Genomic DNA, 22,660 nt, shown 5'->3' with positions numbered 1-22,660 from the left:
AGGCTACATAGAAAAATCCTGTCTTGAAACCCCACCCCCAAAATTAAACAAGTAGACTGAAATAGATAGATGGGTGGGTGGGTGATAAAAATTTGAGGAAAAAAAGTCTTGTCGGGTGGTGGTGGTCCACATCTTTAATCCCAGTATTTGGGAAACAGGCAGGCAGATCTCCAGGTTTGAGGCCAGCCTTATCTACAAAGTGAGTTCCAGGACAGCCAGGATTATACCGAGAACCCTGTCTCAAAACATCAACTTCCCCACTCCCAGAAAAACAAAGAAAGAGAGAGAAAAAAGAAAAAGAAAGAGGAAGAAGGGAAGGAAGAAAGTCAGTTAGTCTTTAGGGGCTAGAGAGATGATTCAACAGGTAAGAGCAAAGGACAGGCTGTTCTTTCAAATGACCTAGGGTTGGGTCCCAGCACCCACATGGCACCACACAACTATAACTCCAGATCCAGGATTCTCTTCTGGCCTCCACAGGCACCAGGCACACAAATGGTGCACAAACATATAGGCAGGCAAAACACTCCTGCACATAAAAAATTGAGAGAGGGAGTGAGAGTATAAGAATGAGTGTGTGGGGCTGGAGAGATGGCTCAGAGGTTAAGAGCACTGACTGCTCTTCCAAAGGTCCTGAGTTCAATTCCCAGCAACCACATGGTGGCTCACAACCATCTGTAATGGGGTCTGGTGCCCTCTTCTGGCCTGCAAGCATCCACACAGACAGAATATTGTATACATAATAAATAAATATTAAAAAAAAAAAGAATGAGTGTGTGTGTGTGTGTGTGTGTGTGTGTGTGTGTGTATGTACCGGGCTGGAAAGGTGGCTCAGCTGTCAAGAGTATGTATGATCTGTTCCCTGTTCAATCTCTAGGACCAGTGTCAAGTCCACAGCATGTGTCACACCAGCCTCTGCAGATCTGGTCCTGCTAACTCCACAGGCCCCTGTACTCACTCCCATGTGCACAGCCACACATATACATAATTAAACTTTAAAAAATTTTTTGGGGGGCTGGAGAGATGGCTCAGTGGTTAAGAGCACTGGCTGCTCTTCCAGAGGTCCTGAGTTCAATTCCCAGCAACCACATGGTGGCTCACAACCATCTGTAATGAGATCTGGCGCCCTCTTCCGGCGTGCGGGCATACACGGAGGCAGAATGTTGTATACATAATTAATAAATAAATCTTTAAAAAAAAAATTTTTTTTTTTGGTTTTTTGAGACAGGGTTTCTCTGTGTAAAAGAGCCCTGGGTCTTGTTTATAGACCAGACTGGCTTCAGAGATCCACCTGCCTCTGCTTCCTGAGTGCTGAAATTAAAGGTATGTGCTACCACTGCCCAGCTTAAAATATTTTTAAAGAGGTTATGTTCTAGGGACATGATTTATATGGCAACAAAACCAAGACTATTTGTTCCATGGAATTTACAGCTGCAGTTTCCTAAAAGATGAAAAGAAGACCTTCCTAGTCTAAACCAACCCCTCAGCTCCACAAGAAACTTGCTACCCAATTTCCAGAGCATCATTAACCACGTGGAGCCATATCAGCCTGCCCAGCACCACAGTAACAGTAGGGCAGCCCGAGAAGCACCTCCGTGGAGGAACAGGCTTCACTTGCATGATGAGTGGGTTCAGTCCCTAGTAGCCAAAATCAAGAAGCATCGGTACAGTAAAAGTTAATTTCTCTCAACCTCTTCCCTCATTAGCTGGATTAACAGAAATGTATAATTTTAATTTCACCTTTTGAAACTGGTCTCATAGGCAACAACAAACTGCCACATGCTTCATTTGCATAGTCCTCCCACTTCATACAACAATCCTCCCTGAGTCATTCTTGAAACAAGACAACAGAACTACATCCTACTAAAGAAAATAACTCATCAAGTTTTCCACCTAATTCCGCTTTGTCTACAGCTAGAGGACCGTATCTCAGGAGCTGGGAGTATAGCTCAGTGACAAGAGTACTTGCCCAGCATGCACAAGGTCCTGAGTTCAAATCCCAGCATACATATATACACAAAGATCAAAATTCACAACATAGCCAGGCACAGCAACTCACCCCTTTAATCTAGTGCTCTGGAAGCTAAGGTGGGAGACCAATATTCTGAGGCTAAGCAGGGCTATAGCAAGACCCTATCTCAAAACAACAAAATCTGCAGCATGAGGAAATACCTATGATCCCAGCACTCAAAAGCCAGCTGCAGGAAAGTCAGTCATTCTGTCCTTGGCCGCATGAAGTCTAACCTGCCTAGGCTACATTATATCCAACTTCAAATCAGAGGTAGAAGGGGATCCTCGTCTGCTGATATAAAAGTTTTTTGTTTCATTTTGTTGTTTTGTTTTTTTCAATTTGGTAACTATTTATTTTTTTGAAACAGTATCTTCCAAAACAGCCCAGTTTGGCTTCACACTGGTGACTGTCCTAGGTCACCCTCCTGAGCCCTTGGAGCGCCAGGTGCACCCACCAGTCACTGCAAAGTTTGCCTTCTCCTTGGCAAACAAGATTCTGAGGCTGGGGGGGGGGGGGGGGGGGTGGAGCGTTCAGTGTGGCTGAGCTCTAGTTACTCTTGCAGAAAATCAGGCTTTGGTTCCCAGCTCTCAGATTGGTGGCCCAAAATCCTCTGTTAACTCCAGTTCTAGGGGACATGATGCTCTCTTCTGACCTCCAGACACCAGGGACACACACAGTGCATATATACACATGCAGACAAAATACTCATACACACGAAATGCAAAATTCTAAAATACAAAAAAAACCCTCTAGAAATTAAAGAAAAAATCTAATGTGCAATAAATTTGTTTTGAAATTGACTTATAAATTTTAGTTACTAAAGATGGTTAAAAACCTAAAATCAGCCAGATGGTGGCGGTGCACGCCTTTTAAATGCCAGCACTCAGGAGGCAGAGGCAGGCAAATCTCAGAGTTTGAGGCCAACCTGGCCTACAGAGTGAGTTCTAAGGCAGCCAGGGCTATACAGAAAAATTCTGTCTTGGAAAACAAACAAAACAAAATATCCCTAAGCCAGCACAACAGTTGACCAAACACCCTGACCGCTTTTTTTCTTGGGGAAGGCTGGTGAGACAGGTTTGGTTTTCCTGGACGCCACTATGGAAAACAAACTGGCCTTGAACCTGCAGCAATTTTCCTGCCTCTCTGTCTCTGAATTAGAAGTGTGAGCCAACACATGGGGCTCCTGGTCTCTACAGAAAAAGCTAATACCCTGAGCTATCTGTGTCCTTGGAGTGCCGGGAAAGGAAGGAGGGGACAGAATTTACAACTGAGTATGTTCAATCTCTGCCAAAGCAAACACAAATCACAGGGCTGTGGTATAACCTTGAGGAAAGCAGCAGAGATTGGTTATAATGCAAAATCCCCACAATACAGGAAAGGACCCAACCAACACGCAACCCCCCCCAAAAAGGGAGGAAAATATGAAATCAATGTAAGATGCTCAAGGGCTGGGGAGTTAGCTCAACAATGGAGCCTATATATAAGGCTCTGCGTTTGAGAGGGAAAAGAACTGTCCACATGGGGCTGGTGAGACAACTCTGCAAGTCAATTCTCTTGCAGAGGACCCGCGCTCAGGTCTCAGCACCTGCATCAGGTGGCTCACAACCACTGCCCTCAGCTCCAGCTCCCGCTCATCTAGGCCCTCTTCTGGCCTCTTCCAGCACTGCACTACAGCAGACCGGTTTTTTAAGGAAAGAAATGAAAAGTATTTTAGGATTATAGCTTTGAACAGTCACTCGTGTTTAAAAACAAGGGAAGAATTAGTCATTTTGGTGTAATTATGATAATAGTACTGTGGTATCTTTAAATAGTCTTACATTTGAGAAGTACTGAAACACTAATAGATAAAATAAGTCATCTGAGATCTGTTTCAAAACAAAGGGCTGAAGTGATGGCTTCTTGGTTAAGAGCGAGTAAGTACTGGCTGGGCATGGTGGCCCACACCTTCAATTCCTAGCACTTGGGAGGCAGAGGCAGGTGGATTTCTATGAGGGACAACAAGCTGCTCTTCACAGCAGGTTCCAGGTCAGCCAGAGCTACTCTGTGCCACTCTGCCCCAAAAACAAATCAACAAAACAAACTGTATCCCAGCAGCACTTAGGGACACTGAGACAAAAACTGCTTCAGGTTAAGAAAGATTCCATTGGAACTCAGCAGTTAAGAGTACCCGCTGCTCTTCCAGAGGACACGAGTTTAGTTCCCAGCACCACATGGTGGTTCACAATCATCTGTTAACTCCAGTTCCAGGGGATCCAATGCCCTCTTCTGACCTCTGTGGGTACCAGGCACGCACAAAATGCATGTACATAGGGTACAGGAAAACATACACAGAAAGTAAAACTAATAAATCTTTAAAAGTGGTATCTTAGGAACTGGAGTGATGGTTCAGTGGTTATAAGCACTGACTGCTCTTCCAGAGGACCCAGGTTCAATTCCCAGCACCCACAAGGCAGCTCACAACTATCTGTAATTCCAGTTTCAAAGGACCCAAAACCCATGGCAAAACACCAATGCACAAAAAATAAAAATAAATACCAAAGCTAGACAGAGAAACCCTGTCTCAAAAAAACAAAATAAATAAATTTTTAAGAAAAAATGGTATCTCTTTCTTGATGCAGGGGTTTGCACCTTTAATCCCAGCCCTCCAGTGGCAGAGGCAAGTCAATCTCTGAGTGCTAGACCAACCTGGTCTCCAGAGTGAGACCCTGTCTCCAGAAGTAGGGCAGGTTATAAAGGAAAAAAAGAGTTCATGTTCAACCTTGTAGTGAATTCTAACCCATAGATGGCCACAGAAGATCCTACTGAAAGGGGGGAGGGGTGACTAAGGCTGCACTAGGGTTTCTCTCAAGTTCAGAGCTGTACATGCTCTGTATGGTAAGCTTCAGGAAACTGATTTTCCCAAGTCCACATTAAAGGCTGCTGCTTGCATTATTCATTGTAAGGCAAAATCATCACAATGAATTTCCTAAAACTTGTTCTCAATGTTGTAAGAAAGTCGATAAATGAATTATTTGACCAGCAGGAGAAAAAACACACCCCAGAGTAATGAATTGTTTAATCCCAAACCCAGGGTGCAGGCAGAACAAACCCCAAACATCAAGTGCAAGGTGGCACTGAGTCTGCTGTAAAATGCACCAAAGGCAACGTCTCTGACAGAGAAGAAAAGGGCAAAACCAGCGAAGCCACTTCCTATGCCACCTTCTTTTCCTTGCCAGCCTCATCATGCTGGATTCCAAGGAACTGCTAAGAGCCTCCAGAGGCCATGTCCTCAGAAGTGGCAGGAGTGGGTGGGAGCCCGAGTAACTGGGAGACCAGATACAAAGAACAATAACTAGTGAGCAAAGCTATACATATAAGGGAGTCAGGTTCACCACTGCTTCAGAAGAGATTTATAAATACAGAAAAGGGGAGGATAGGGCCGTAGTGGTGCACGACTTTAATCCTAGCATTTAAGAGGCAGAGGCAGGTGGATCTCTATGAGTTCGAGGCCAGCCTGATCTACAAGAGCTAGTTCCAGGACAGGCTCCAAAGCTACAGAGAAACCCTGTCTTGGAGATAGATAGATAGATAGATAGATAGATAGATAGATAGATAGATAGATAGAAAGAAAGAAAAGGGGAGGATAAAAACTTCTCACCCCTTGAGACAGATTAGTGAATTTTTAAAAGGGCTTGTTGTGGGTGCCCGGTGAGCTGGTTTGATCCCTGGATCTTCATAAGGGAAGAGAACCAACCCTCCAAAGTTGTCCTGTGACTACACACACACACACACACACACACACACACACACACCCCACAGCATGCTCAGGCCTGCATTCGTGCACACCATACACACAGAATCATATGTGGACTCATTAAATCACGTGGCATGTAGGTGGGTGCGATGACTCAGTGAGGAAAGGTGCTTGCTACCAAGCCTGTCGACCTGAGTTCAATTCCCACGGTAGAAGGAAAGAACTCCAAGTTGTCCTCTGACCACCACACGCCTGCTGTGGCAGATGTGCATACATATATGTACATGAAAGTAAATGTAAGTTAAGAGAGACAGCTGCATGTTCATGATTATACACGCGTGTGCAAATGACACACAGCTCTGCAAGAAAAAAAAAACCACAGAACTGAGCACTTGATTTCTAGCTGGGCGGTGGTGGCGCACACCTTTAATCCCAACACTCAGGAGGCAGAGGCAGGTGGATCTCTGTGAGTTTGAGGCTAGCCTGGTCTACAAGAGCTAGTTCCAGGACAGGCTCCAAAACTACAGAGAAACCCTGTCTCAAGAAAAAAAAAACAAACTTGATTTCTTCTGCTGTCTCTCTTCCTGTTCAGAGGTAGCCATCATTCTGTGTTTCTCACCAATAAATCTCTTGGGGAGGGGGTCGTGATATGGGGGCCTGGAGAGATGGTTCAGCAGGTAATAAATAGATAAATAAAACACACTATTCTGGAAGACCCAAGTTCAAGTCTGAGCTGCTCATGGAAGGCAGCTATCTCACAACCAGGCAAGTAACTCCAGCTCCAGAGAATCTGATGCCTTTGGCCTCCACAGGCATCTGCACTCACAAGCACATACCCACACAGAGACCCGTGCACATTATAACTAATAAAAAATAAATCTAGGGCTGGAGAGATGGCTCAGTGGTTAAGAGCACTGCCTGCTCTTCCAAAGGTCCTGAGTTCAATTCCCAGCAACCACATGGTGGCTCACAACCATCTGTAATGGGGTCTGGTGCCCTCTTCTGGCCTGCAGGCATACACGTAGACAGAATATTGTATACATAATAAATAAATAAATAAATAAATAAATAAATAATTTTAAAAAAATAAATAAATCTAAAAGTTTTCATTTCTGCACAACTACACCCAGAGCAAAAAACGCTCCTTCTAGAACTGGGATGTTAGCAAACAATATTAAAAATAAGCCTTTGTCATTCCTGAAACACTTAAAAAAAATGAGGGGATACAGTAGGTAGTCACCCCCCAAAAGAGGGGGACAGTTGGGGATTCTCTCTTTAAGAGTCCACCCTGGGCTCAAATTTATCCTCCTGCCTCAGCCTCCCAAGGAAGACAATCGCAGTTGCATGAAACACAAGGAAGAGCTATCGGATGAAACACAAGGAAGAGCTATCGGCCAGTGCTGAGCCTGCTAGGCAGAGACTTGATAGAGAGACTGACTACCAAGGCAATCCCAGGTACCTCCCACCAAGTACCTGTCACCAAGGGGAAGACTATAGTATGTAAGTCAACCTAGTTAGGCCATTTTTCTGTGTTGTTTTAAGAGAAAGTCTCTTTACATAGCCCTGGCTGTCCTAGAACTCACAGACTGGCCTCAAACTCACAAAGATCTGCCTGCCTTGGTTTCCCCAGCGCAAACTTAAAAGCAAAGTGAGGACAAGGATGGACAGGCGCTGGATGCTTAAGACCGCTTAATGCCACCCACCACTCCCCCTAGACAGGGTTCTCTGTGTAAGGGCCTGACTGACCTGGAACTCTATAGACCCAGCTGGCCTCAAACTCACTGAGATCTGCTGGCCTCTGCCTCCCGAGTGCTGGGCTAAAGGTGTGCACCACCACTGCCCTACACACTTATCACTCTTGTGGATCGGGCTTCAATTCCCAGCACCTGCATGGTGGCTCAAAACCGTCTGTTACTCCAAGGGACTCGAAACCCTCTTCTGATCTTCTCAGACACCAGGCACACGTGAGGTACATACATTCAAGCAAAACAATTATGTACATAATATAACATAACTAAGTCTTCCAAAAAACAAACCACCAGTGAGTAATGAGTCAGGTTATTACCCCCAGATCCAATCTGAAGATGGGAATCCATCAGCCCTGTGGTTTTCTTTCCAAGAACGCATGGCCTGATCTGGTCATAAGGAAGAACCAGAGAGACCCAGTCATCCTGAGAAGCGGTGTTCTTTAAAACTCTGACGTGCAGGATGGACTAGAAATAGAACCCAGAGATAAAAGAGTGCCTGCCACATTAGAAGGGAACTAGAGTCCAGACAGCTGAAAGGACTGTCTATGTGGCACTGCGGGGCTAGGATTCTGGAGGGAGCAGAAGAGCACATCCGATGAGCAGGTTTGCCCACCCTATAATTCCAGCACTCAGGCTGAGGCAGGGACTCATAGGGAGTTCAAAGTGAGACAGGCATTATCTCAGAATGCACTAACTTCCTGAAATATGAAAATACACAAGCTGGGTGTGGTGGCTAAACCTGCAATCCCAACTCAGGAGGAGGGAGGATGGGGAAAGAGTGTCTCGGTTCAAAGCCAGCCTGGTTCCATGTAGTGAGACTGTCTCAAAAACAACATGTCAGAATTTCTATACTTAAAATCATAAATAACTGACTCTAAATGCTCAAGTCAGAAAGGAAGTCCCCTTCATAGGCTGCCTGCCTACCATGCATGAAGCTCTAGCGCGTCTGATGCCTACCTAGGACCACATAAACCAGCCCTGACAGGTCACACTAAAATCCCAGCACAAGAAGGTCATCCTCAAACTAGCAAATTCAATCAAGGCCAGACTGAGAAATAGGGAGACCCTGTCTCAAAAGCAAACAGCAACCCAGTAAGGTAGCTTAATCCCAGCAGTTGTGAGGCAGAGGCAGGAGGTGAATCTCTATGCTTACTGGAGGTCAGTCTGAGCTATGCATCAAGTACCAGGGCCAGCCAAGGGTACATTAAGGAGACCCTGTGCCCCCCCCCCAAAAAAAAAACAAGGCAGTGGTAGTGTATTGTATGCTTTTAATCCCAACACTAGAGAAGCAGAAGCAGGTGGATCTCTATGAGTGCATAGACAACCTGGTCTACAGAGTGAGTTCCAGGACTGTGAGGGCTACACAGAGAAAACTTGTCTCAAAAAAAAAAAAAAAAAAAAAAAGAAGCTGCACGCCTTTAATCCCAGCACTCTGGAGGCAGAGGCAGGTGGATCTCTGTGAGTTCGAGACCAGCCTGGTCTACAGAGCTAGTTCCAGGACAGGCTCCAAAGCCACAGAGAAACCCTGTCTCGAAAAAACCAAAATAAATAAATAAATAAATAAATAAATAAAAAGAAAGGGAGGAAGGGAAGAAGGAAAGGAGGGAAAGAAAAGAAAAAATAATCTACAATAGAATGTCAAAAATCCTAATTTAAACTCGGTGAATTCTTTGTCTGCTTTGTGTGTGTGTGTGTGTGTGTGTGTGTGTGTGTCTTTGTTTTTCGAGACAGAATTTCTCTGTGGAACTCTGTAAATCAGGCTGGTCTCAAACTCATAGAGATTTGCCTGCCTCTGCCTCCCAACCTCCCAAGTGCTGGAATTAAAGGCATCTCATTATGTAGCCCTGGCTGGCCTAGAGCTCACAAAGATCTCCCTGCCTCTGCAAGTTTGAAGATTTGTAGAACTAAAGGGGTTAAGAGCCACTCAAAAGTCCTCACACTAATTTTTAACTTAGTGGACAAGGACACGTGGAAGGACACTCTGAAATGTGCAAAGCACACATTTGAAAACCAGTATGTATGACTCAGAAAAATCACAAGCTAGGGGTGCAAGAAATGGCTCAGCGCTTGCTGCTCTGCCAGAGGACTGGAGTTAGGTTCCCAGTGCCCACATGGGTCTCTAATTTTAGTTCTAAGAATCCACACCCTCCTCTAGCCTCCCTGGGTGCCAGATATATGGCAAGCAAAACACCATTACACATAAAATTATATACATATTTTTATATATATAAATATATATATGCTACAAAGCTACAAAGAAACCCTGTCTCAAAAAAATTGGGGTGGGGGGGAGATCATCCAATAGCCAAATCTAGAAGCTCAATTTTTTTTTTTTTTTGTGACTACTCAAGCTTCATAGTTCATTCTAAACACTGGAATGTCTGATTGCAGCTCAAACCAATACTAGAAAGGTTTTACACCTTTGGATGCTGGAGGTTCAACCCAGGGATCCAACAGTAAGAACTTGCCATGTGTGGGACCCTGGTTCCATCCTCGGCTGAAATAAAGAAGGGGAGCAAAAATAATAGAAAAGAAATATATAATCTCCAACTGGATATTCAAGTTTTCATGAAATATATTAAATACTTTTTAAAATGTAGTAGTACTACTACTGGGTCAGGCTTGTAATCCCAGAACCTGGCAGTTTGAGAGAAAGCCAACCTGGGTCATACAATTAATAGTAACAACCATGGCAGCCTGGTACGAGAAGACCAACTTAAAAATAAAATTAAAAAATAAAAATTAAAAAAAAATAACCAAATACTTCAAATTAAGGGAATGTGAGAGTTGGAAGCATACAGCAAGGCTTTGCTCCCGTCACCACTACTATCTTTATGGCATTCTATCTACATAAAGATTTCCAAAGCTTCAGCATTAACATGGCTAAAAATATCTCATAAACCAAGCCTGACTGAGACCTCTTCATAAGCATACTAAACAGTATAAGCCAAGGCAACCAAGAGCCTAGAACAAAGGTGGCTGGGTGAGTGCCTTCTCCAAGACAAACGCCAGCATCCTTCTTTGAAAGGAACCCTCTATTTTCCTCCAACCTGCCACATACATTTTTTACAGAATATAAAATATATTTTAAGCAGTCTATATTAATTTTAATGCTACTCCAAGATAACTGAATTTTCCTGAGCTTTCAAAATAAGCACAAAAAAAAAGGTCCATGAAAATACACACTCAAAGTCACCATATTCCAAAGTAGAGGTGACATCAAAGAAACCATCTGATCGCAAATAAAGGACATAGCAATGATGGCTTCTAATATCATCCTCCTTAGGAAGGATGGATGAAAACATATGCTATTATTTTATTTTGTGACCAAAAAGATATCTGAACCATTGTGCTAAAACATTTCAAACAAAAAAAAAGTGTTTTTAAGGAGGGAACACCCCAGTCAATGGCTATAAAATATTTAACCTGTCTATAAAGGACCAGTAATGGGTGGATGAACAAAATCCAGTGTGTGACTTACTTAAATCTGAAAATAAGACAAAAAGAGTGTTTAGGTCTTTAAGGGTTCTATTCACTTGCTCATTCCAATTCAAAGAGTCGCCATTCCACACTCCTCTCTCTGACCAGACAGCAACCAATTGTGCAATTCCTCCCTCCAACGCTTCAACTCTGCTAATATACAAAGGAAAGGACTTTCCACTGTGGCCCTGCAAAGAATCTTTGTTAACTAAAACTCTATTCAGAAACAGTCATTTAATTTTCTTAATTCAGCATACAGAAAGCTGTAAAGAGAACTAACACAGAAGGTTTATTTTAGTATATGCAAGAAGGTAAAGCCAATTTTTAAAAAATACTCTTATGTTCTAAGGTTCGGCCTTTCTTTGGCGCTGGGTTTGGGGGAAATCAGCACTCTTCCCTCCATCTTCCGTACGGTCAAAGCACTGATCAAAATACAAACTGAGGGAGGGAGACTTCATTTCTGCCTCCAAGGCTGTCTGATTTAGCCTTCATGGTGTTTTGTTGTCCTTTCAATCCAAATACCTACTGCAAAAGCCTAACCACTGTTAAAAGAACATTCATCTTCAGAGCGTTTTATGTAATGTATTCCCAGTATACACCTCTTAATCCTGTAAAACAGTTATTAGTTAATGTTGCAATCAGCTAGGGAAAAGGGTAGAAGCAGGCACTCAGGTTCGATTTTAATACAGGTTTTTCGTGGATTTTTCTCATTCTGAGGTCTACAAGGCAGAGGTTGGATGCCATTAAGTTTCCTTATTTTGGTGCCTTTTCATCCCTTTTGATTAAATGATTCAAATTCTGTTTTCCTTCCTAGTAGTGATCACATATTTAACAAAGCACATTCCACATTAGGGATAAAAGGCTGGTCAACTTAACTCCACGGCTGGATCGCCTAGAACATTTTTTTGTAGGCAGAAAGATAAGCAAGAAACCAGAAAAAGAGAGTACCTGTTTGGGGCTAAGTGCAGGAACATGAGAACTGGGAATTCCAGGGTCAAGAGGGAGAGAGAGATTACTTTCTGTTACCTTCTCATGCTCTGCACCAATTAAAGGTGTACTACCCAAATAAAAATCCATTCCTTTGAAAGTGAGCACTGTAGTCTTTACAATAGGCGTTTCGGGGACACAAGTCTGCAGAGGCGTCAAATAACCTTTTTTTTTTTTTTTAAACCAGGAGCATCTGCTTTTGCCCTATCTACATCAGGTAAATGCTGCTGTAAACTCAGGGTCAGCAAAGTGCGGGTGAGCCTTCTGCTAGCGCGGTGTTCCTCGGGCTCTCCAGACAACCCTCCTGCGCGCCTCCTCCCTCCCTCCCGTGCATTCTGAGCGGCTCCGCCGATTCCCACATAAAGTGGGTCCTGGCCGCCATCTTAGAGAGTCATTCACACCAGCCGGACCGTGGCACCACACTTCCCAGCCTCCCAGAATCACCCCCAACCACTTCCTCCCTGCTCTCCATCATCTTGCACAGGGGGTCAAACTCCAAGTGTGGGGCAAGCAGTGTCTCTAAAATCTGCATAATATAAAATGTCAAGTCTGACCACAGAACACAGGAGCTGAGCGAATGAGGCAATGCACGTGTTTGTTTGCACGTCGGTGAGTATCAATCTCCCTTGTAGAGACCCACAGGAGATCCACCAAGAGATTAAAGGGAGCACTTCGCTGAGGGTTTCCACTCCAAAAACCCGCTAAATGTTTCCTCCTCAACACTAAAGATATGCTCCCAGAGGGCAGGGACCCGGGCTGAGTGAGGGGTGGAGCAGCACCGGCAGAGAAAGTTCCCATCTGCTCGCGCTCCAGCTGCGGCAGTCCCCCTTCATCCCGGGGCACGGAGGCCAACTGCGTCCCAAGCCTCCCCCTCTCCCGCGTCTCAGGAACCACGTAGTAAACACCCGCAGTCCCGGGCAGCGCGCACCTCCCCCAGGCCTGCGGAAGACAGCCCGGCAGGTTATGAATGGCCTGCCCAGCTCCTTTTCACACGCGGGCACGCGCACATGCGCGCTCCAGAGGCCAAGATTTAATACTCCGGTAACAGCAACGGCCAACAGAATCAATGGCCCTCAATCAGACAGACAGAAATGCGCTCACGCTTCCCAGGCCTCCTCAAAGAGGATCCAGACCTGGCGACACAACCCATTTCCCTAGGTTGACTCTAATGAGGATGTTCCCCCCAATGTCACTGCCTTCACACACTGGATAGTGGGAATTCAAAGTACGCCAACTTGGAACCTTCCAGGATATTGGATATGGGGAAAAACTAATTTCCAAAGACGATCAAAGATTTGCTGTGCTCCTTCTCAATAAGTCAAAGTACGAATAAATCCTTTGTATGTAAGGATGCATTCTGAGGCCTCTACCAGTTACCGGACACACGTTTCTGGGAGCAAACAGGAGCTAAATGCTACCAACCTATGAAAAGCAACATTTATTTTTTTAACTTTCACGCGCAAAAAAAAAAAAAAAATTTAGAAAAGCTGAAAAGTCACACCTAATCGCTAGAGATTTGCACTTTTTGGCTATTTCCTTAACGAGTTCGGAGGTTGGAGGATCTCCTTTAAAAACCGCTCGGTCACCAGCGCGGCGCGGGAATGCATCCGCGGCGCCTTGGCGTCCACGCTCCCTTCCCCACGAGCCCCGGGACACGGGCAGCCCATCTAGCCGCCGCTGTCGAGCGCCGGGCAGTCCGCTCCACCCCACCGCACCGACAGCAGAAGCATCTGCCGCTGCACGAATCTTCGGAGAGGAGCGGTCCCTGCTCCGGGTGCCTGCCACCTCCCGGTGCCGCACGATGCCTAGCACGGCTGCGGCACCCGCGCAGCCCCGGCTCTACGGGCGCTCCGGGACCCGGCCGGCCGCGCTGTGCTGCGGGGCGGCGCGCAAAGACGCGACCCCACGGGACCCACTGCTCCCGCTTCCTCGGTGGCCGCACAGCAGTCGTCCGCCCAGAGAGCCGAAGCCAGCCGCGCGTCGCCGCTCCGCCCGTGGCCAGCAACGGGCCGGAGAGGCGCCCGAGGTGCCAGCGCGGCCCCGGTCCTCGTGTCACTCACCGTTTGAAATGCTCGATGATCTTCTCTTCCCGCACGTTCTCCGGTAAGTTTCCCACCCAGAGGTGCCTGGTTTCCCGGACCATGCTGGGCGGCGTGCCGGCGACCGTGGTGGCTGGCTCCCCCTCGCCGGCTTCGTACGCGGCCGTCAGCGCTGAGAGGCGGGCGCCGGGGCGGCGGCGGCGGCGGCTGCGGCGGTGGCGTCGGCAGCGGCGGCGGCTCCTCCGGCTCCCCCCGGTGCAGAGACCATCCCTCTCCCCCAGGTTCTGACTCTCGGGCCTCGCAGCTCCGCTCTGCCGCCACCACACACCCGAAGCCGACCCTCGCGCTCCGGCGGCGCATGCGCGCGGGCGGCGGCGGGCGGGGGAGCTGGAGGAGGGGCGAGCGAGACCCGGGCGGCCGCGACTACGACGGAGCCGGCGCTGTGGCTGCCGGACGCTTCCCACCGGCGCGCGCGGCCCGCCTCCCGCCGCCTGGCCACCGCCCCCTGACCGCGGGCGCGCGCGCGTCCTCCCGCCCCGGCGCCGAGTTCCTCCCAGCTGGCGCGCAGGCGCGCGGGGCCCTGAAGTGGGAGGAATGCGGAGCCGGGAAGCGGCGCCCGCGCACTCAACTTAGTGCGCAGGCGCGACGCGGGGCGGGAGGCTGGCAGCCCGAGGTGCCCGAGGATGCTGGGGCTGCTTTTCCCCCGCGTTCAGGCGTTGCTCTGGAGAGACACAAGCGAACCGGGTTAGTTTCGAGGCCCAGCGGCTTCTAGAAGACAAAGTACCCATCCCTCTCTGCCCTGCGTCACGCCCCTGACCGTTTCCGGTCGACTGGATTCCCCGCCTGCTTGGGAAAGTGGTCGGAACCAGTACGCCCTTTTCACCGCCCAGACAAGAGACTACAACTGCAGAACCCAGCCCTCCCAAGAATCATTGGCTTGTAACATTAAGCAATTTTTTTATATGGGAGCTTGCGAAACCTTTTCCAAGATGTCTCTTTGCTCATAGTTACGGTACGCAAGAACTAGACCTGAAATAATACAGGCGTCTCATACAGTTCCCCTCTGAGAGTTTGGCATAGTTTGTAGTTTAAACAGGGGGTAATAGACCTCCAGCCTTTCCAGGCTTTTGAAACTTGCAGTTGACTTTTTACAAAAGGCCTCTTTACAGAAAGATAAAGCCTTAAAAGGCAACTGTAGAATAACAGGGGGGAATACTAGTTCATTAAAACTGTCAGCAAACTCATTCTTTTAATTCTTCATACACAAAAGTAATGGTGCTTCAGTTGAAGCCAAGATTCTATGTCCAGTACCATTAAATATTATGAAGTGTGCCGGGTGGTGGTGGCACACGCCTTTAATCCCAGAACTCGAGAGGCAGAGGCAGGTGGATCTCTGTGAGTTCGAGGCCAAACTGTTCTACAAGAGCTAGTGACAGAACAGACTCCAAAGCTACAGAGAAACCCTGTCTTTATAAACAAAAGAAATATATATTATGAAGTGCATAGTACACACGGGGTTCTGACCAAGGGCCTTGCTCACGCCTAACAAGGGCTCTTTATCACTGAGCTACACTCCCAGTTCTTCCTGTTGTTTTGGTGGTGTTGTTTGTTTATCTTAAATTGGAAGGGTCTTTCAGAGCGGTTGTTTGTGTTTTGATAAAAAGGTTTCCTATAGCTCAGGCTAGTATTCTAAGTCTGCATAAACCTCCCAGTACTGAGACTGCAGCCCTGAGCCACCATACTGCTACACGAACTGAACAGGCAGTATTTTGAATTGGAAAAATCATAAACAATAGCAATACTATCTGGGGTCACTTGCACATAATTGTTTCTTTTGTTCTACAAAGGGTGAAGGTGTCTTTTATTTCTTTCTTATTTGTTTATTTTCGTCTGCCAATATTCCTGCGGTGGTGAAATCTGAGTACTCATTAAGCTTTCTTGTATTGGTTTAACACTCTTTACTGGATTTAATATCCCTGACTTCAGCCGATTTGATCACCTGAAATAATCTTGGGACGTTCACAAAACTAAACAAGTCCCAACACTGAGATGATACAAATGTGAGCTGGGTGTGGTAGCACTTCAGATGATGTGCTGCCAGCACTCCAGGGGGGAAGGCAAGATCATTAATGCAAAGCCAGCTGAGCTGCAGACTAAATCCCTGCCTCAAGACAAAAAACAAACCAGAGGACTGGTACACACATAGCTCAGCTGGTAGAGTACATATGGAGCATGGACGAAGCCCTGGATTTGATCCTCAGTATAAACTACACCTAATGGTGTATGCCTATAACCTCAGTACTCCACTGGAAGGTGGGGGCAGGAAGAGCAGAAGTGAAGGTTATCCTCTGCTACATAGGGAGTTCCAGGCCAGCCTGAGATAGCTGAGACCCTGTCTCAACAACAAAACATGTCACTTTGTCCATACCTTAATAATAAGGATATATTTGAGCCGGAGAGATGGCTCAGTGGTTAAGAGCACTGGCTACTGCTCTTCCAGAGGACCCCAGTTCAATTCCCAGCATCCACATGGCAGCTCACACCTGTCTGTAACTCTAGTCCCCAGACTTCTGACACCTTCACACAGACACAAATAAACATAGGCAAAACCAATGAACAAAAAATAAGGATAAAGATATAGCTGGGCACACCGGGCTGTGGTGGCGCACACCTTTAATCCCAGCACTCGGGAGGCAGAGGCAGGCGGATCTCTGGGAGTTCGAGGCCAGCCTGGTCTACAAGAGCTAGTTCTGGGACAGGCACCGAAGCTACAGAGAAACCCTGTCTCGAAAAACCAAAAAAAAAAATAAAATAAAAAATAAAAGATATAGCTGGGCGATGGTGGTGCACATCTTTAATCCCAATACTCAGGAGACAGATCACCAGCCTGATCTACATAATGAGTTCCAAGACAGCCAGGGCTACACAGAGAAGCCTTGTCTCAAAAATAAGATAAAATAATAATAATAACAATAATAATAGTAAAGAGGTCAACATATGCGTGTATGTTGGTTTATTTTAGTGTTTAGCCTGCATTGTATTTGTATCAAATGTGTGCCTGGTGCCCATGAAGTTCAGAAGAGGGACCCCCAGAAATTGGAGTTCAGGGTGGCTGTAAGCCACCATGTGTGTACTAGCAACCAAACCCTCATGTCCTCTGCAAGAGCAGCAAGTGTTCTCAACCACTGAGCCAGCCTTCCACCCCTCTTTCTGTCTTCCTATCTTTTCTTGAGACACTCATTCACTATGTAGCCCAGGCAGCCACACATGCGTGCGTGCGTGCATGCATGCGTGCGTGCATGCGTGTGTGTGTTGGTTTTTCAAGACAGGCTTCTCTGTGTAGCTTTGGAGACTATCCAGGAACTCCCTCTGTACACCAGGCTTGCCTCAAATTTTCAGAGATCTGCCTGCCTCTATATCCTGGGTCCTGGGATCACTACTGCCTGGCTATATATTTTTTAATGTTGTTCTAGATTAGCTAGAGGGTTTGTTACAGTGGTACTGTTTCCCCTGAATAAAAAGGGTCTGAGTAAAGCCATTCATAATTAACCCCAGCACTCAGGAGGCGGAGGCAGAGGCAGGACAATCTTTGTGTATTTCAGGACAGTCAGAGCTACATAGTAACACCCTGTCTCAAAAACAGGGGAAAAAAGCCAAATACAGAGATCCATTAGATAACTCAGCAGGCAAAGGTGCTCACCATCAAGCCCCAAGTCTCATGGTGGGAGGACAGAACCAACTCCTTCAGTTGTCCTCTCACCTCCGCATGAGCGCAATGGCCCCTATACATCCAGGGAAATCAACTGAGGCGGGAGGAGCAAAACATACGGTGGGAGTGGGGGTGTGGATGCAATAATCACTGACTTGTTTCTTTGTGATTTCTAACCTTTTCTATTGCAAAAGCTGTGGATCAATGCAAGGGACAGCAAGTACTTTTTGCATAGCCCGGAATGGACTGTTTCATTTTCTCAGTGCTTTGCATTTTTTTCCGGCAACACATCAGGAAACACTGGTAAAGCTGTTCTCTGTTTCCTTCAATGTTACAAAATACTTAGAGGTTTTTTTCATGAGCCTCCCATAGAAGGGAGGAACAAACAGACTGAGAAACAGAAAAGCAATCTACTCTAATTTTCTGTGGGTTTTTTGTTTTGTTTTTGTTTTTTTTTTTTTGTTTTTTTTTTTTTGTTTTTGGTCTTAGGTCACAGTGGAGAGATGACTCAGCAGTTAGAGTGAAGACTTGTCCTCTCAGAAGTCTCAGCTAGGTTCTCAGCACCCGTGTCCACCTCATAAATCACCTGCAACTCCCCAGTATTCCAGGCCTCTGATCTCTAAGGGCATCTTCACTCTCCTGCATGAACCCACAAGAAATACACACATACACATAATTAGAAATAAAAATAGAGACGAACATGGTACACACCTTTAATCCCAGGAAGCAGGAGGCAGAGTTAGTGGGTCTCTGTAAGTTTGAGGCCAGCCTAGTCTACATAGTGAGTTCCAAGACAGCTAAGGCTATATAGAGAGACCCTGTCTCAAAAATAGATAAGAAAATACATTATAGCTGGGCGCTGGTGGCACATGCCTTTAATCCCAGCACTCGGGAGGCAGAGGCAGGTGGATCTCTGAATTTGGGCCAACCTGGTCTACAAATCAAGTTCCAAGACAGCCAGGGATAAACAGAGAAACCCTGTCTCAAAAAACCTAAATAAATAATCTTAGTAATTGATGCTCATAGCAAAAAAAATAAATAAATAAACAGAAGTTTTCCATGTCAAACTCCACAATAGAGCATTTATCTATGACCAGGCCTACCCCATGACTACAACACCAACGAAAATGTAAGTTGTGATTTACCTGTAAAAACGGATGAGTTTACTGAATAGTAAAGAGAACTCAAAAGGTCATATTAAAGCAGAGTCGTTTGCAAAGAAGAATTAAAATAGATTTGCTTTTAATCAACTCCTATTTTCACACTGTGAAGAGCTGCTGTATTTAGCATGCTAGACATGCTCAAAGAGTTCAGTCATGCGTAATGGAAGCCAAGATGGGGAACGCTTCTGAGCCTGAGACTGAGCTTAAACGTCTCGACAGTACAGTGGATAAATTAATGTCCCCACTGAGGCAGAGGACAGAATAGTCACCAGATAGTTAACAAAAATAGAGTTACAAATTGAATCCCAAGCTATTAAAATTAAGCTATTTTACAAGAAGACATGTACTTAAAATATATGCATCTCTTCTGAAAGCCATCATATAAAAACATGTTAACTAGCTGTAAAATGACGGCAGCCCTCAGCACGTGAAAAGTGGATGATAACAATGTGTGACTTGCCATTATAATCAAGGGTTGGGGTTGTTAAAAAATAAATAAATAATAAAACAAAGTATTTGAATTCTTACTATTTCTGAGAGTCTAGTGGTGAAAGAGAATAATCTATGAGCAAAGTATTAAGCAGCATGGGAAAATTCTCTGCATAAACTACAGGACCCCCAAAAGGCTGATATTGTCTACCTGGTCCAACAGAGACTCTTTCAGCAAGCTAGCCTTTAAAAGTCTACTGCTCACGGTGGGGAAGAGACAGAAATCTTTAATTAATTAATAAAGAAATAAATAAATTAAAAAAACAGTCTACTGCTCACCCCTCTAAGAGAACTCAATAGTGTATTCTATGTTGTATTTAGTTTTCCAGAAACATACAAAAATTGCATTTCTTAGAGAATTAGTTCCTAACTTTCTATACTTCTTTATCCTAAGAAAATTGTTCAGGGGAAGATTCCTTCCCTCCCACCCCCAGACATATGCCTCTGCTGTGTCTAATATCCAGAATTATTAATTAACTAATATTTGTGGAATTAAATTTAAATGCATTAGAGGAATAAAATATTTATAATGTAAATCATGGTCATCTTAGGTGATAGAATATTTTTCTTGTTTATTTGAGAATAGCTTCCCATGACTCAGAATGGCCTAAAAGTTGCCATGTAGTCAAGGATGGCCTTGAACTAATCATACTGCCTCTATGTTGGAGTTACAAGAGAGAGTCACTTTGTCCAGCTAGAATTTGAATTTAAAAAAATATGTGTGTGTGTTGGGAGGCAGTAAGTTCTAAAACAGCTAGGGCTGGCTACACAAAGAAATCCTGTCTCAAAAAAACAATAAATAAATAAGCAAATAGAAATTCCTCTGTATTTTCTTAACTTCTCTTCATTTTCATAATTGGAAAGAAAAAGTCCTAACAAAGTTCCTTTGGGGTCATTAGTTTTGTACTGTTGTGCAGGGAGCAAACCCCGAGCTCGGTACACACCACTTGAGCTGCACTACCAGTCCAGTTCAATGACTTCTGGAAGTCAGCATCTTAATCAATCAAGGATTCCTCCGAAATGTTAATACTTGACTACAATAAATCAACATATACAAGAAATCCCATACAAACAAAGTGTTAATGTTATTAGCATATATTCATAGATCATTTGGTTTGTTTGAGCTGGCCTAGACTCCCTATGCTTGCCTCTGCCAATGCTGGGATTAATGGCATTTGACACCATGCGGCCTCATTTATCCTTTAAAAACCCAGGTGCAGTGTTAATAGCCATTTAAAAAACAATAAGGAAGCCTGGGCAGTGGTGGTAATCACGCTCAGGAGGCAGGAGCACAAAACCCTTTCTGGAAAAATAGAAGCAAACAAAAAAACAGAACAACAACAACAACAACAAAAAAAAGGAAACTCTGTCGTAAGTGATATTACATTATCCAAATACCCTAGATCAAGGAAATTGTAACTTCTAAGCAATCTGGAAGTATGCAGAATGAGTAATACAAATTCTGACTTTTGACTAATTCAGAGAAGAGTATCCAAGTGTACTCGATAGAATATTAGAAACAAAAATACCAAATAAAATGTGGTTAGCTGCTCATCATATATGAATTAAAGTTTCCCAAAGATTTAGTTCTTCATCTCCTTGATCGCTCCCATTAGAAGATTGGCTCTAGCCGGGGGATGGTGGCGCATGCCTTTAATCCCAGCACTTGGGAGGCAGAGGCAGGCGGATCTCTGGGAGTTCGAGACCAGCCTGGTCTACAGAGCTAGTTCCAGGACAGGCTCCAAAGCTACAGAAAAACCCTGTCTCGAAAAAACCAAAAAAAAAAAAAAAAAAAAAGAAGAAGAAGAAGAAGAAGACTGGCTCTAGTTTGAAGCGTGCAAACGAAGGAGGATTAATGTATTCAGTCTAAGTGTGTTTTAAACTGGGCATAGGGGCTCATTCTGTAATTCCACCACTAATGAAGCAGGGATCAGGAGTTTCAGTCATTCTGGGGCTACAGTCTGGGGGAACCTATGTCAAAATTAAAGGTTGAGAGAGAGAAAGAGAAAGAAGAAAAAGTTTGTTTTTAAATTGCTTCCACTTAAATCCAGCATTTGCGATTTAGCATCAGCCTCAAGTCCAAAGCCAGCATGGGCTCCATGAGACTCAATCTCAGGGAGAAAAAGTGCAATGTATTCCTGCTGTGCAAGAATGAATGGCTTTTTATCAGGGTGTTGGAGATTCACACTTAGGTGCTCTTGCTTGAACAGCAAGCACTCATATCTGTTAAGCCATCTCCTGGGCCCCAAATGTATGAATTTTCGTAGAAAATACTCAGACATAACTTTTTTTCATGCCATATGCCTCAAAATTTCTGGGAACCGTCTAACTAACTTATATTTAGAAAATACTTTGAAAAGGGAGGATGCCTCAAGGTAAGTTTCTTTGAAGAGCCTAAATGAATTTTAAAATACTTTTAAAAAAGAAAATAGAGCCAGTCAGAGTCATCACTAAAGATTTCACCGAGAAAAGGGTACTAAATAAAACGTGTTTTTCCCACCTCCACATATCTAAATTTTAACTCACAAAGACAGGCCTTTAAAATATTTATTTAAAAATTCATCATAAGAGTGTGGCATTAAAGAATACCTTTGCTAGCCAGAACGCTCACCTTAAAGAAAATTTAAGTTTGGTGGCTCACACCCTTAGTTCCAGCACTTGGGAAGCAGAGACAGGCAAATCTAGCAATGAGACCAGCCTGGTTTACAGAGCTGAGCTTTAAGCCAGCAGAGCTGTATGCTGAGATTCTCTCAGAAAACAAAACAGGGCCGGGCGGTGGTGGTGCACGCCTTATAATCCTAGCACACGCGAGGCAGAGGCAGGCGGATTTCTGTGAGTTCGAGGCCAACCTGATTTACAAGAGTGAGTTACAGAACAGGCTCCATAGCTACTGGGAAAACCTGTATCAAAAAAAAAAAAAAAAAAAAAACCAACCAAACAACAACAAAAAAAAAACTCAGTATTTGCTCCCTTTTCCATTTTGGAGGAAGTGTGATATGAAAGTCCTTATTAAATGCGATAATTTCTGTTCACAGAATATGCGACAGGAATTCTCCGAATTTACAGAATGTGTGACCAAGGGGTCACTTCCAACCCGTGTGTTACCTCCTCTAGATCTGCCTGCTACACTAATGTTTCTCCAGGAACCGGTCACCAGCTCCCGGTTCCCACCGGGAAGGCAGATCCGGCTCCGCCCAGAGTCATGTCTGCTGACCTCATAGAGGTCAATGGCGCTCTTACACCTGCAGATTGGTTCGCCGGGGAAGCATCAAGGCCAGAGGCAGACTGGGGACTTCTCGATGTG

At 45.0% G+C, this 22,660-nt stretch overlaps 1 protein-coding gene across 3 annotated transcripts in view; it reads right to left on the bottom strand.

Moving 5' to 3' along the window:
- Spen (spen family transcriptional repressor) overlaps positions 1 to 14,427 on the bottom strand; it is a 75,623-nt gene extending 61,196 nt beyond the window's left edge. For all 3 annotated transcript variants that reach the window (XM_050152000.1, XM_050152016.1, XM_050152009.1), the window contains exon 1: positions 14,017 to 14,427. In XM_050152000.1, the coding sequence (XP_050007957.1) occupies positions 14,017 to 14,099 (83 nt within the window). In that variant the 5' untranslated portion in view covers positions 14,100 to 14,427. The remainder of the gene's footprint in view (positions 1 to 14,016) is intronic.
- Between the last annotated feature and the right edge of the window lie 8,233 nt (positions 14,428 to 22,660).

This window comes from Alexandromys fortis, unplaced genomic scaffold, assembly GCF_014885135.2.
Source record: "Alexandromys fortis isolate MF-2015 unplaced genomic scaffold, M_Fortis_MF-2015_v1.1 scaffold_26, whole genome shotgun sequence".
NCBI lineage: Eukaryota > Metazoa > Chordata > Mammalia > Rodentia > Cricetidae > Alexandromys > Alexandromys fortis.
This window is presented reverse-complemented; position numbering and strand designations above follow the sequence as displayed.